At 42.5% G+C, this 12,764-nt stretch overlaps 1 protein-coding gene and 1 long non-coding RNA gene across 3 annotated transcripts; one reads left to right on the top strand and one right to left on the bottom strand.

Moving 5' to 3' along the window:
* The first annotated feature begins 767 nt into the window (after positions 1–767).
* On the top strand, positions 768–12,069 carry BEST4 (bestrophin 4). Of its 2 annotated transcripts, XM_053392590.1 has the most exons (10): positions 768–839; positions 3,697–3,881; positions 5,208–5,302; positions 7,211–7,444; positions 7,647–7,801; positions 7,873–7,950; positions 8,401–8,574; positions 9,925–10,005; positions 10,845–10,999; positions 11,486–12,069. In XM_053392590.1, the coding sequence occupies exons 2-10, from the start codon at positions 3,730–3,732 to the stop codon at positions 11,904–11,906; spliced, it is 1,545 nt and encodes a 514-aa protein (XP_053248565.1). In that variant the 5' UTR covers positions 768–839; positions 3,697–3,729; the 3' UTR covers positions 11,907–12,069. The 2 variants fall into 2 exon arrangements, with proteins under 2 accessions (XP_053248565.1, XP_053248566.1); XM_053392591.1 differs by lacking the exon at positions 768–839 and having other exon boundaries at positions 3,463–3,881.
* On the bottom strand, positions 8,112–10,879 carry LOC128415849 (uncharacterized). The gene is made up of 2 exons (XR_008331087.1): positions 10,798–10,879; positions 8,112–8,464 (listed from the first exon to the last, which is right to left on the bottom strand). It is a non-coding gene; the product is annotated as an uncharacterized LOC128415849 (long non-coding RNA).
* Positions 12,070–12,764: the final 695 nt, after the last annotated feature.

Here is a 12,764-nt window from a genome sequence, read left to right as displayed (position 1 = left end):
GATATACATTACAGACATACCTGGTGTCTAGAAGCATCAGTAGTCTTTAAGGTTTTCGTTTATTTACTTATTTATTTAACATAATTCATATACTGCTTGATTGTCATAAAACATCAAGTGAGTTTACAAAATAATAATAATTAAAAATTAAAGTTAAAAGCTGGTCTTTAAAAACATTCAAAAACTACTTTAAAGCAGCAAAAACTAAACAACAATGAAAACACATGTAACTTCTACACGTCTGCATAAGCTTGCCTAAACAAAAATGTTTTAAGGAGGCATTGGAAAGAGGGCAGTGAAAGTGTCAATAGGCAGGGAGTTCCAAAGCGCCACACTAAAAGATCGGTTTCTTAGAGAATGAGTACTGTATGGCAGATGTAGCAGTGCCAGTTCTGCAGAGCAAAACACTCAAGTGGGCATATATAGGGCAAGGCGATCCCGCAAGTAAACTAGTCCCAACTTGCTAAGTTCTAATAGTAACACATTGAACTTGGTCCGATTTAGAGGCAGGCCTGCTGTAAAAACGGTGGAAGAGAGAAGAGAACACTACCTTAAGCTCTTTAGGAAAAAAGGTGAGGTGTGAATGTCATAAATAAATTAGAATGGAATTTCCATCTATGGCTTAATTTTCACAAAAGTAAATTATAACCATGAACATCACATAGGCATTTACACAGTTCCCTGTTCTTGGGCTACTAACAGCCCCACCATCAATCATTCTGAGCAGTCTAGTCTATTTACCATGAGTAAGATATTTAAAGGAAGTGGGTAACAGCTTTTCTTCTTTCTCTGCATTAGTGAGACAGTTATAACCAGCCTCAACTGAACTCCCAGGACAGGTAAGAAGTTCTAGCTTCTTTTCATCAGGGAGGTATTGTCACTTTGCGGTTGCCACTCCACCCTTCCACTCTGCCCTAAGCAAAGCTCCTGTGCCTTTATTGACTGAATGGCAGTAGAAACCTAACAGTGACAGCAATAGTTTTATCTAATGCTGCTCACTCCTGCTAAATATCCACTTTTTAAGCCAAAGGTAGAGGAGCTCTCTCTCACACGCAGCATCTCCAGCGCTGGGCTGGCCATGCAAGCAGTCTTTCATTTCTCCATGTGTCCCAGCAGCTGTCTTGCTCAAGATTGCCTGTAATTCTGAGACTCACAGAGCAAGTCTAAGCATGTTTACCCAAAAATAAGGCCCTTTGGTTTCAATGGGACTTATTCCATTGTAAGTGTGCCTAGGATTGCGGCCTATGGAAAGTCATCTTATGCTGCCTGCTATGTTTTTGTGGACCTCCAAATCCGAGTTACTCTCTCGTCTCCTCCTATTTACCTTCTTAGGTCACCCCCTGGTTCACCTCCACTGTTGTTTCTCAGTATCTCTCCAGACATGAGTAGTAGTATTAGGGCTGCCATACGTCCGGAATTTCCTGAAAATATCTGGGATTCGGCTGTCCAAAATAGTGTCTAGGAGCAAAGTTTGAAAATTGGTCAAAATGTCCACTAGCAGGCCGTATCAGAAGTGGGTTTTTTTGTGAATTTCCCCCAAAATAGCTTAAAGTGTTTTTGGGAGATTTTGCTCAACAGTTTTTGTGTCCAGTTTTCACTCTTTGAAATATGGCAACCCTATTAGTTGTAATCCCTGTCAACGGTGTAGAAGCTGAGGCTTTCTTTGCTACCACATTAGCAGTTCCTGCCTCCTTGAGATTGCCATTACCTGTTCACTCACTTTTTATAGAACATCCATATGATGATGATGATCTCAGCTCATTGTGTTCTAGTGTTTTCTGTGTAGTCCTCTATGGTTTCTTCCATAGCCAGTTTTCTTGCAATTTTCTTTTGGTAATAAAATTCAATGGCAGCACCAGCTTGACCTGTGTGGACAGGCAATGCAGGACTGAGGCTTTTAACTGTTCTTGTGCCTTTAATTAAACCCTTCCTGTTTTATTGCTTGCCAATGAACAGGAGTCGGGGATTAGTGATAAATTGCATATATATCCACCACTGAAAAGCCTCTCTTGATTGTCTCATGCAGGAGGCTCTAATTACTGCTTTCTTCTCCTCATTTCTTTTAATTGTAGTAAAATCTAGCCTCACATGGGAAGCACTCAGTTCAGTAGTGTTTTATTGACACATTTATTGGCTGTATACTTTTTTATTGGGTACATGTCACCTCCAGGATTTGACACCCACCCCCTTGCCTATGCATACCAGTTGCTGGGGAACAACCCTGAGAGAGGACTGTTGCTCTCATGTCTTGCTTCTGGGCCTCCCATGAGCATGTTTGGGAAATGGAACAGTGGACTAGATGGGCCATTTGCCTGATCCTGCAGGACTCTGATTATGTTCCTATCACAGTAAAAACACAGGTCCTTGATCTTGTTTAGTTCTTATGCCACAAGAACTATTATGTCTATTCTATTTATATATACTTTTATTGTGCTTTAAACAAATACAGATAAATATAAACAACCAAAATTACAAAAGAAAAATCCTTAATAATAATAATGGAAAAAGCTAAAAATACTACAAAAAATATCAAAGTACATGGCATAAAACATAAGCTATTATGGGAAAGAAAAAAGAAAAAAGGAAATTTCCTCTAGGAAGGGGCCACTCACATGTTGCACACATGCCAACACTCTCTGGAAAGATTGCAAAACATGTTATGCGGTGGGACTCCTTTTCCTGTATAATTCTGCTGCTAGGCCATGGAGAACTGCCATTTATTTGGATCACCAGAAAAGAACTGTTGCCCCTCAAGCTGATGGGTAATTGTGAAAATGGAAAGATCTGTGGCTAGAAAAAGGTCAGATTATCTGGATGTAAGTAATGTGTGCAGTTAGTGGCCCTTGAATAAGGCAAGCACACACTATCAAAACAGCTTGTGCACAGCCAGGGCTTTTTTTCAGCCAGAACTTGCTGAAACTCTGTTTCTGCACCTCTCAGGTGGGTGCCAGAAAACAAAGGAGGCAGGTGTGGTGAGTTCCAGCCACCTCTTTTTCTAGAAAAATAGCACTGTTCAAAAACCATTCCTGCAGAAGATCTCATGGTGAAGTAAATGACCTTTCTGATATGTGACTAATTCTTTGTACCGACTACCAACTTTTAAGCAGGGCCATCTTGGCAAACTACTATGTAATATCACCCAAAACCTTAGATGTCTTCAAGTGATTTAAAATGCTAACTTCACTTGCCACTGCTGTATAAAAGTGACAGCAGCACTAGGACCCACCTGGATGGCCTGTCCCACAATGCCACACTCTGAGGGAAGACCCCTTCCTCACACTGAGATCCAGGCTGCTCACACTGCCGCCACTTTGTCAGCGATGAATGGGTGAGCGAGAACCCTTCCCTCAGAATAATGCCTGGAGTGCTCTTACAGGTACTTTGTTAGCAGCAGGTGGGTATCAATTGAGCAGTTGATCAGTTGAGCAGGTGAAGGCGGAAGGGAAGAAGAGTGGTGAACAGATCGTACAGTAGCTCCAGTGACCCGCCGGTTGACCAATCATTAACAGGCAGCTCTATGGGCGGGAGATTTGGGCCATGATTCACCGCCTCTCCCAATTTGTTGCATGAGCCCTGTGGCTCAATGCAGCTCCTGGTAGGTCCAGCCCTGCACTTAGCTTCCCATAATCAAGGTGGCAGGAGAGAAAAGAGAAGTGATATTTTCCTCCCTGGGTGTTATTTCTCTCTGTGTCTCAGCTGGTGCCTGCATGAGGCACAGACAAGGCAGCCATGACAGTCTCCTACACCTTGAAAGTGGCCAATGCTCGCTTTGGGGGCTTCTCCAAGCTACTTTTTCGTTGGAAAGGGAGCATCTACAAGCTGCTCTACAAGGAGTTCATTGTCTTCGTCTTGCTTTACGGAACACTAAGTGTCATCTACCGGTAAGCTGGCAATATCCTGTTTAATGGAATGAAACCTCTCCAGGGGGACATAGTTAAAGACGTCTGAAATGGTTGAAGAACGTAAAATTGCTGTTCTTTTTTTAGGAGCGTTCAATGTTTTGCTCTCAACTTTCAGAGCTTCCTTACCAATCTGCTTGCCCCACTTTAAAAGGCTTCCAGGGGTGACTTTCTTGCTGGGCCTTTCTCTCCATTACAAATGCATTCCACGCAGCCCACCAGGTCATTTACATGGGGATGGCTCTCCAGGCTTTCTTCCCATCACAATCATGCTCTTTCCAGACCACCAAATGGGCTGCAAGGAGACCAAATACATGGTGCTCCCCACCCCCCTGCCACCCCTGAAGCAAAATTTGGCAGTGCTCAAGGGGCAAATTTGGCTGTGGGAGGCAGACTGAATACCTGAAGTGGGCTGCACAGATGGCCTGCAAAGGGCTATGGGTTGTCCTCATGTGTTTTAAATATTGTGTTTTTAATATTTTGTTGGGAGCCACCCAGACTGGGCCAGCCCAGTCATATGGGAGACATATGAATAAAATAATAGTAATAGTAATCATTCTAGTAAATAAATAAAATTGTTCTAACATTCAGGAGAATCTGTTTCCCCTGAACATTATTAGTTGGCCAGGATGGGTGAGTGGGGTATTGTTGGATTCTGCTGAGAGGGGTAGAGCTTAGACTACAGAGACTGCCACATTTATGCCTAGAGGCTCATGCCCTGCAACCCATAAATGACTTAAGCCCCAAATATTTGAAAGACCACCAATGTCAGAATTGATGGAGTGTTTAAATCAGCAGAGTCCTCTTGGTAGGGCTTTGAGGGTTTGAAGGGTACCACCTTCCCAAGAAGGCATTATCTGTAGCAGCCCCTAAGTTGTGGAGGTCCCACCCCACAGGGGTGTGTCTGGCATGTTCTTTATATAGCTCTTAGCAAGTGCTGAAGATACATCTCTTTACCCTGGCCTTTTATATCAGTGCTGTGTATTTTTGGGACTATTCCTGTGACTGCAATTTGTTTTAGCTGTTTTTAATACAGAATTTTAAATAGTTGTAACCAGCCCTGGGACCTGCTAGTGAAATCTGTTGGAGGTGGTATTAGTGTTGTGTTGTTGTTGTTGTTGTTTTAATATTCCTTGTATCCTTGAAAGAATCCTATTGTTTGCCATAGTGACAGTTATTTTGGTACTTAACCAAGCAGAGGGATTGCTTTGGCAGGGACAGAGAAGAGCCCTGGCTCCTGTTTAATTGAAGAAGAATGTTTATATCATGAGAGAGTTCAAGCCTGTTATTCTTCCCCATCTCCTGTAGGCACCTTCTGAATGTGGATCAGAAACGTCTCTTTGCAAAGGTGGCTGAATACTGCAACCGCTCAACTGACCTCATCCCTCTGTCCTTCGTCCTAGGTATGATTATGTACCTGCTCTTGATAGGAGGCCTTGTTGCTATGGTTTCTTGATTGCTTGCTTTAATTAAGGCCAGATGCATACATTTGGCAAAAGCCCCTTTAATCTTTCGATTGCACAGAATCCCAAATTATTTCCCATTGGGAGGTACCACAAATCAGTGGCAGAGCTCATGGTATGCATCCAGGAGTGAATGAGGAGTCAGATGATCTGAAGGACTCTTGCCATAGACCACTCTAAAAGTCTTGCTCTGAATTACTGCGGAGGCTGACCCTGATTTTTTTGTGTGTGAAAGTGAGATTGATGCAGCAAACACCACATCACGAAAAAAGAAATGTGCGTGGTGTCACAAAACGAAAAAAGGGAAGTTAAAAAGTAGGAGGTGGATAATTAAAATGGAAAAGGAAGTGACAGCTTGACAGATGAGTTTATGTCTAAATGATGTACAGCTAGGGCTGCAAAAATGCACAATGAACATGCCTGACTCTCCTGAGTAAACAGACCTAGTTTTTGCATTAGAAGTGTCTATATCAGAAATGCAAGCCTAAATTGATCTGCTTAAAAATGATTCCCTTATGAATTTTCATTGCCTTTGCAAAACTTTCCTGTAAAAAGGTCAACTAAAGTAAAACTGCAGTTCTCCCTAGCCTGTTGACTCGCTATTCCTAGAAGGAAGGCATTGGAAGGAGTAAACAATGACTGTCCACGTGGGCCAGGTGTTCTTTTGAGCTTCCAAGAAGCCTATATCATGCCATAGCAAGCATTGGAAGGGAAGGGTAAGATGGGACAACCCTTCTATTAGGCAGATGGGGCAGCTGCCTCAGGCCGAAGATACTGATGACTAAGGACCAGAGGTGAAGTGTTGGAAGGCAGAGATCTGTGTACCATGGGGCCTGCCCTGCACTTCCTAAGCTAGCCTTCAGGCATGGTTGAGGTTGCTGACACATCAGTACTGTTGTTGACTCTGTTTCCGTACATGCAATATGCAGGTGAGGTGGGAAGAGGAACCATCTTGTTCTTTGTCTGGATGGGAAACATACCATTTTTTTCCCCTCATAGGAAAGCTTCAAAAAGGGAAAATGGGAGGGCAGGGGGGAACCCAGTGGTTTTGAATGTGTTGATCTTTTGTTAATATGTGCAAATATAGATAAGAGCAAGGGTTGGTTTTGCTTCCATGTCTGCCAGAATCTCTGAATATTGATAAATATGACTCTTTGCACTTCCCTGTTTTGTATGTCTGCTGTTTAGTTTTTGACTCAGCCACAGCCTGAAAAATGCTCTTATTTCTTTCCAAGAGTGTTAACTCTTTTAAAAAGAATGAAATTTCAGCAGATAAGATCAGTACTCAATTGAAGATTATGACAAATCCTAAGCACCCTGGCAATTTCCTAGAGAAATGGTTCCCACCATTAACATGTGTGGACTCTTTGAAGGATTTTTGTAAACAAACTGCCTCTAAATTGTGATTGCAGACTTCTGCATTAAGTATTAAAGAATTTTATTTGCCTAACAAGAAATAGCAAGCTATGAGGTACACAGTATACTGAAACTTTTCATTACCAAATTCTAAATGTAAAAAATAATTTGACAACTTCATAAATCTTTAGTTTTGTAGCTTTCATAAATGTTTTTGCTTCTTTTGTAAAGATGACCAACCAACAAAAAGGGGAGTGAAATTTTGTCTTGTGTCATACAGATAACTTCTTTAACAATTCCTTAACAAAATTATTTGACAAGTTAACCAACTCCTAGAGCTCAAATGGGTAGAATGTTTCTGCTCTCAGTGCCAACATGCTAAAATGGCAGCAGTTCATTATGCCTGATGACCTTGCCTCATGCTCTCTCACTGTTTCCAAGTCCTCATCCCTCATCCCTGCTAATGCCTCTTCCACCTCTCTTTCCTGGCAGGTTTCTATGTCACACTGATTGTGAACCGCTGGTGGGCGCAGTATACCAGCATCCCTCTGCCAGACCAGCTCATGTGCGTCATTTCCAGCAATGTGCATGGGAAAGATGACAAGGGCCGCATCTTGCGCCGCACTCTCATCCGTTACGCCAACCTCTCCTCTGTGCTCATCCTGCGCTCCGTCAGTGCTAGAGTCCTTAAGAGATTCCCCACTATGGACCACTTAGTTGAAGCTGGTGAGTTTAACTTGGGGAAATGAACAGGATGGTCTGGGAGTCTACTTTTATTGGTCTTTCTAAGGTGCCACAGGGATCAAGAGATTATTCCACCAGAACGTATTAGGACCCAGTGTCACTGACTGGTGGCCCCTGAAGCTCTTCCCAGTATCAAGGAGCAGATGGAGAGGCAGTGTTCCAACATCCCATTTCTCTCTTGCAGGTTTCATGACACAAGATGAGCGCAAGAAGTATGAGAGTCACCACTCAGACTTCAACAAGTATTGGATTCCTTGTGTGTGGTTCACTAATCTAGCAGCCCAAGCCAGGCGGGAAGGAAGGATCCGGGATGACGTGGCGCTCAGATTGCTCATAGATGTAAGTATTGCAGTGGAATTGCTTTACCAGCTATGCAAACATGAAATAACCACTTGTCTTTCTCTGTCCAGGAACTGAACCTCTACCGCTCCAAATGCAGCATGCTTTTCCACTATGACTGGATAAGCATCCCTTTGGTATACACACAGGTGAGCAAGGAGCACTCCACATCTTCTGGATACTCTTGCACGTCTCAATGCTCATCTCTCAGTAGCAGTTTTGTTCCTACGAGTAGACTAAAGGTTACTTTTCCCATACACTTTCTAAATCTGTCTTTCTTGGTGCATCTCCACAGCACAACTCTACTTAGTTTTACTTAACGTCTCATTTTTTTATTGCAGAGGAAAGGAACAAGTTTCCAGCTCCAAAATAGTCAGCTGTTTCCCAACGAACATCAAATAACAAGCTAGGAAATAGATCAGTTTGTGAAAGTGCCAGTTTAATTGTTTTTGAATTGGTAGGGTGCGCAGGACATGCTAGGGCATAATGTGCAGACCTCCTGTACTGCAGGAGAATGTTTTGGTTTCTGCAGTGAAAAGCATAGTTACATGATGCTCTCTTGAAACCCTGGCAAATGTTTAACAGCCGCTTCTCCACAGGTGGTCACCATCGCTGTCTATTCCTTCTTTGCTTTGTGTGTGATTGGGCGTCAGTTCCTACAACCTGTGGACCCAAGTCAAAACAAAACAATGACAAAAAAAGATGAGGACCTAGATCTGTATGTTCCCTTACCCACTCTTCTACAGTTCTTCTTCTATGCTGGTTGGCTGAAGGTGAGGATGTTGGCTCCCATTTTCCATGCAGATGGCTTCATTTGACTTGATCTTCAGTCTTCAAATTACAGTGGTACCTCGGGTTAAGAACTTAATTCGTTCTGGAGGTCCGTTCTTAACCTGAAACTGTTCTTAACCTGAAGCACCACTTTAGCTAATGGGGCCTCCTTGCCGCTGCACTGCCTGAGCACGATTTCTGTTCTCATCCTGAAGCAAAGTTCTTAACCTGAGGTAATATTTCTGGGTTAGCGAAATCTGTAACCTGAAGCATATGTAACCTGAAGCATATGTAACCCGAGGTATCACTGTATAAGATATGGGGTGCTGAGACAGAATTGTTGTGAGCATCAATGAGTCCCATGCATTGTTTGAACCAGATGGGAAGATTCAGGGGCGCAAGAGGCTGTCCCCATCTGCAGATTCTGTCCCTTCTGGATTTTACAGTACTGAAAAGAGAAGTGGGTTGGGGGTGTTCTTCCATTCCAGCTTCAATTCCACTCTCCCTGCCATTGAGTCAGCATCCTGACTGAGCATGTGCAATCCTCGTTGGACTAGTTTATTGTGGTTCCTCCCCTTATGGTCCCTTATCCTGAAGGTCTTTTAAACCTTTGCACAGTGTAAGGTTCCCCTAGCCTGCTGTTACCTCTCCTTGTAGCAGGGTGGTGATGATTTGCCTACACAAACAACACTCACAGCCTAAATGCTGGAAATAAAGGGAGCAAAGACTTGCAACAGAAGGTGCAAGTCAGATGCTCACCTGAAGAAGTAAACTGCTCTGATTGCGGCTGCTCAGTCCCCAGCCTTTCTGATGAGTGGGTAAGGTCTGCAGAGGACTTCTTGTGCCCACTGGACTAGAATCCTCCGTAAGATCAAGGACCCCAGTAAATCTCAATGGGGGAGGTTTCATGCACATGGGGATGCTAAAGGGTTGCATGTGCAACACGCCACCCACCCCATTCACAGTTTGAACATTTGTGTGTTCAGGCATGAACATGGCTAAAATACAGCAGCTTCACTGTTCTGGATTGCAAGCACTGTTTTTTGTGTGTGTGTGCACACTGTCATTTTGGATAGGAACCAGCACCCAAAGAACTAGCAAGCGTATTAGTATATGCAACACAGCAGCTCAGCTACCTCTTTAATACTTTTTAATCACATCAAAGCAGAATGCTTTGCAATGATTGTCTGTTTTCCAGAGAATGCCATTGGCAGTGAAGACAAGCTAGATGAGACTGTGCTTATAAGGGCTGCCTGCTAAAATTTACAAAAAAGGATAGCCCTAATGCCACTCACTTCCCTCCCACATTCAAATATGGAATATTCATATGCTACACCTTTCTTTTCCTATAGGTGGCAGAGCAGATAATTAATCCCTTCGGAGAGGATGACGATGACTTTGAAACTAACAAATTGATAGACAGGAACCTTCAAGTGAGTCTTAAAACAAAGGCCTAGTCACACTTCACACAGGTATATCCAGCATACAACTTGGCGTCCTGGGTGTTTGGGTATTTTTTCATATAATGCTTAATGACTGCCATGCTGGCCTGAAAAATCTGGTAAGCTATTTGTCATCTATACTGTTCTACCTCTGTGTATACCTGCTTTCCCATTTCTGCTCTCCACAGTCTGAACCTTTAACTTTCTCTAAACTTTTTATGCAAAGCAATGGATGCAGAATAGACCATATATCAAAGAATCAATTGTCTTTACCCACATGCTGAATATAGCGCCCTGAATATTCAGTTTGTCTATTAATGCTCCCCTTCCCACACTTTTGACAGGATACTTTCTTTGCTAGTACACACAATCCCCTTGTAGGCTTGGCCATAACCCAGTTCACCTTTTATTGGGACAACCAATTGCTTACTTCAAATCTCTAGTAACACACAGAAAAAGTGGCACTTAGAGTGAGGCAATTTGTCCTTTTTGTAGTATCATGAGGAGCATTCTAAGATCTTGTTAATTGGATCTTTTTCCCCTGGTTATTAAATGATTTTTGTTTTACAGATCTGCAAGTCACTTTGAGACTTTTTGTACAAAGCAATGAATAAATGTAATCAATCTTAGTAATATAAAGGGTGCAACTGTCGATCTGAGACAGAAGCATTTTTATTTAGCTGCCTCTTATATTGCTGGTGTTCTTTTGATATTTTTTCCTATTGAGAACCTTGTGTTAAAGCACAACTGTAATTAAAGCACAATTGTAATTAAAGCAATTACAAGTCTTATGCAGGTCTTTGATGAGAAATATTCCTTTGTCTGCTCAGGTGTCTTTGCTTTCAGTGGATGACATGTATCAGAACTTACCACCAACTGGAAAAGACAAATACTGGAATGAATCTACAGCTCAGCCCCCGTACACAATGGCCACAGTGGCAGAGACCTTGAAACCTTCCTTCATGGGTTCTACCTTTGACATGCGGTAAGTTCAGCTATGTTGCCATGGCAAAAGGCTGACCACCTGAGCCTAGCAACTTTGCCAGATACAATCTCTTCCATCAGCTATAAGGGAGGGGACCATTTTCCTGGATTGCATTTTACCATCTCAGCCTTTACTTATAGAGCTTTTACAATTAGCCCTGAATCCAGTGTTAAGAGGGAATATTTACACAATGCATAATGAACACAGGATGCATACTGTGAGCAACACAGGGCCACATCCAAAAATGGCAAAGTGGCCTAATCCAAATCCTGGTTAGCTAACAGGCCCAACCACTTTTTAGAGATACAAGAACCTACAACAATATCAGATCATTTGGTAAGATTGTATGAATGCATCCACCCCACTGTTGCATCATTTTCCTTTGAATTTCATAGGAGGAAATCTGACCATTCTGATGGTATGGGCTAATTTCAGTGCTTCAATCAGGTGTATGTTTACTTCACCCAGTCTGTTCCCCTTCTGCAGGATGAGTGATGACCCAGAGCAGAGCCAGCAGGTGGAAGCATCACCCAGCATGAGCCGCATTCAGACTCCCCTGCTCAACCGCTTCCTCACTGCAGCTGCCTCTCCTGCAGTCAGCCTCAAAAATTTTGGCAAGGGCAGTCGGATTCAGCATCCCCAGCTACTGCGCCTAAGGACTGAGGGCACTTTCCCCTCTTCCAGCCCCAGCTTCTATCGCAGGGAAGATCCTGAAGCAGTTGGTCGCATTGACGAAGAAGACATGGAAGATGAAGAGACCAGACTTAGTGAAACCTCCTCCCCTGGCTCCCACCTCAAAGTCCCCCATAAGAACACAAACGCTGAGAATCTGAGAAAAGAGCTGCCCAGCATTACAGTGGTGGAGCCCCCAGATGAGATCAGTATCAGTGACCAACCATCTAACTAAGGCCCAATCCTTTTAAGGCAGAATTTAGGACTAATGTCCCACTCAAGTCACACAGGTCCAGTATATACAAGAGAAACTTGCCCTATCTAAACATGCATACATCAAGGGATAAAAACACTAATGCCAAAGATTTGCAGCTGCCCATTCTCATATTGAAAGCCACGCACTCAAAATAGGAAGTACTGACATATGAACACACATACAAACATCATCCTTTTACCTAGCAGGGTTGTCCTTGAACAGGTAAAAAAAAAAGCTTGAATAAACAGGTACTTGCAGTGATGCAGCTTTTTGGAATCAGCACTCAGTTGAAGAGTTAATTTAGTTTATTTTATTTATCGAACAATTCTAAGAAATGTTAATTTTACATACTGTATAAATAGCTGAAAGGTTTTTTCAATAGAGAAATGTGTGTGGTTAAACTGAAATGTTGGAGGAAATTCTAGGGAAGCACAATGAAACAAATTCAAAGCTTACTTTCAAAATGTTTATTGTAAGGCTGCAACCCTACACTTATTTACCTGAGTTAATGAACTCAAAATAATTTACTTCTGAGTAAGCATGTGCAGGATTACTCTCTCCCTCCTCCTATTAGTATAAATATGCATATTTATTAGTAAATAGGTCAATGGGGCTTACTTCTTAGTAAGCATATTTGAAAGTGCAGCCTGAGAAGGGGCTATGAATGAAGGCATTGAAATCTGACCTTATGAGCATTCCTAGAGCTATACACACAAAATAACTTACTTAGGATAATCTCCTGAATAAAAGTTAACTCCAACTTTGATTTTAGACTATTACTGTAAAATTTTAGTAGTGGGATGAGCACTGTATCTAGCTGCATATGCTTTCTGTAAA

Source organism: Podarcis raffonei, chromosome 6, assembly GCF_027172205.1.
Source record: "Podarcis raffonei isolate rPodRaf1 chromosome 6, rPodRaf1.pri, whole genome shotgun sequence".
In the NCBI taxonomy this organism is placed as follows: Eukaryota; Metazoa; Chordata; class Lepidosauria; order Squamata; family Lacertidae; genus Podarcis; species Podarcis raffonei.
The sequence above is the reverse complement of the archived record's forward strand: the minus strand, read 5'-3'. Positions and strand labels throughout refer to the sequence as shown.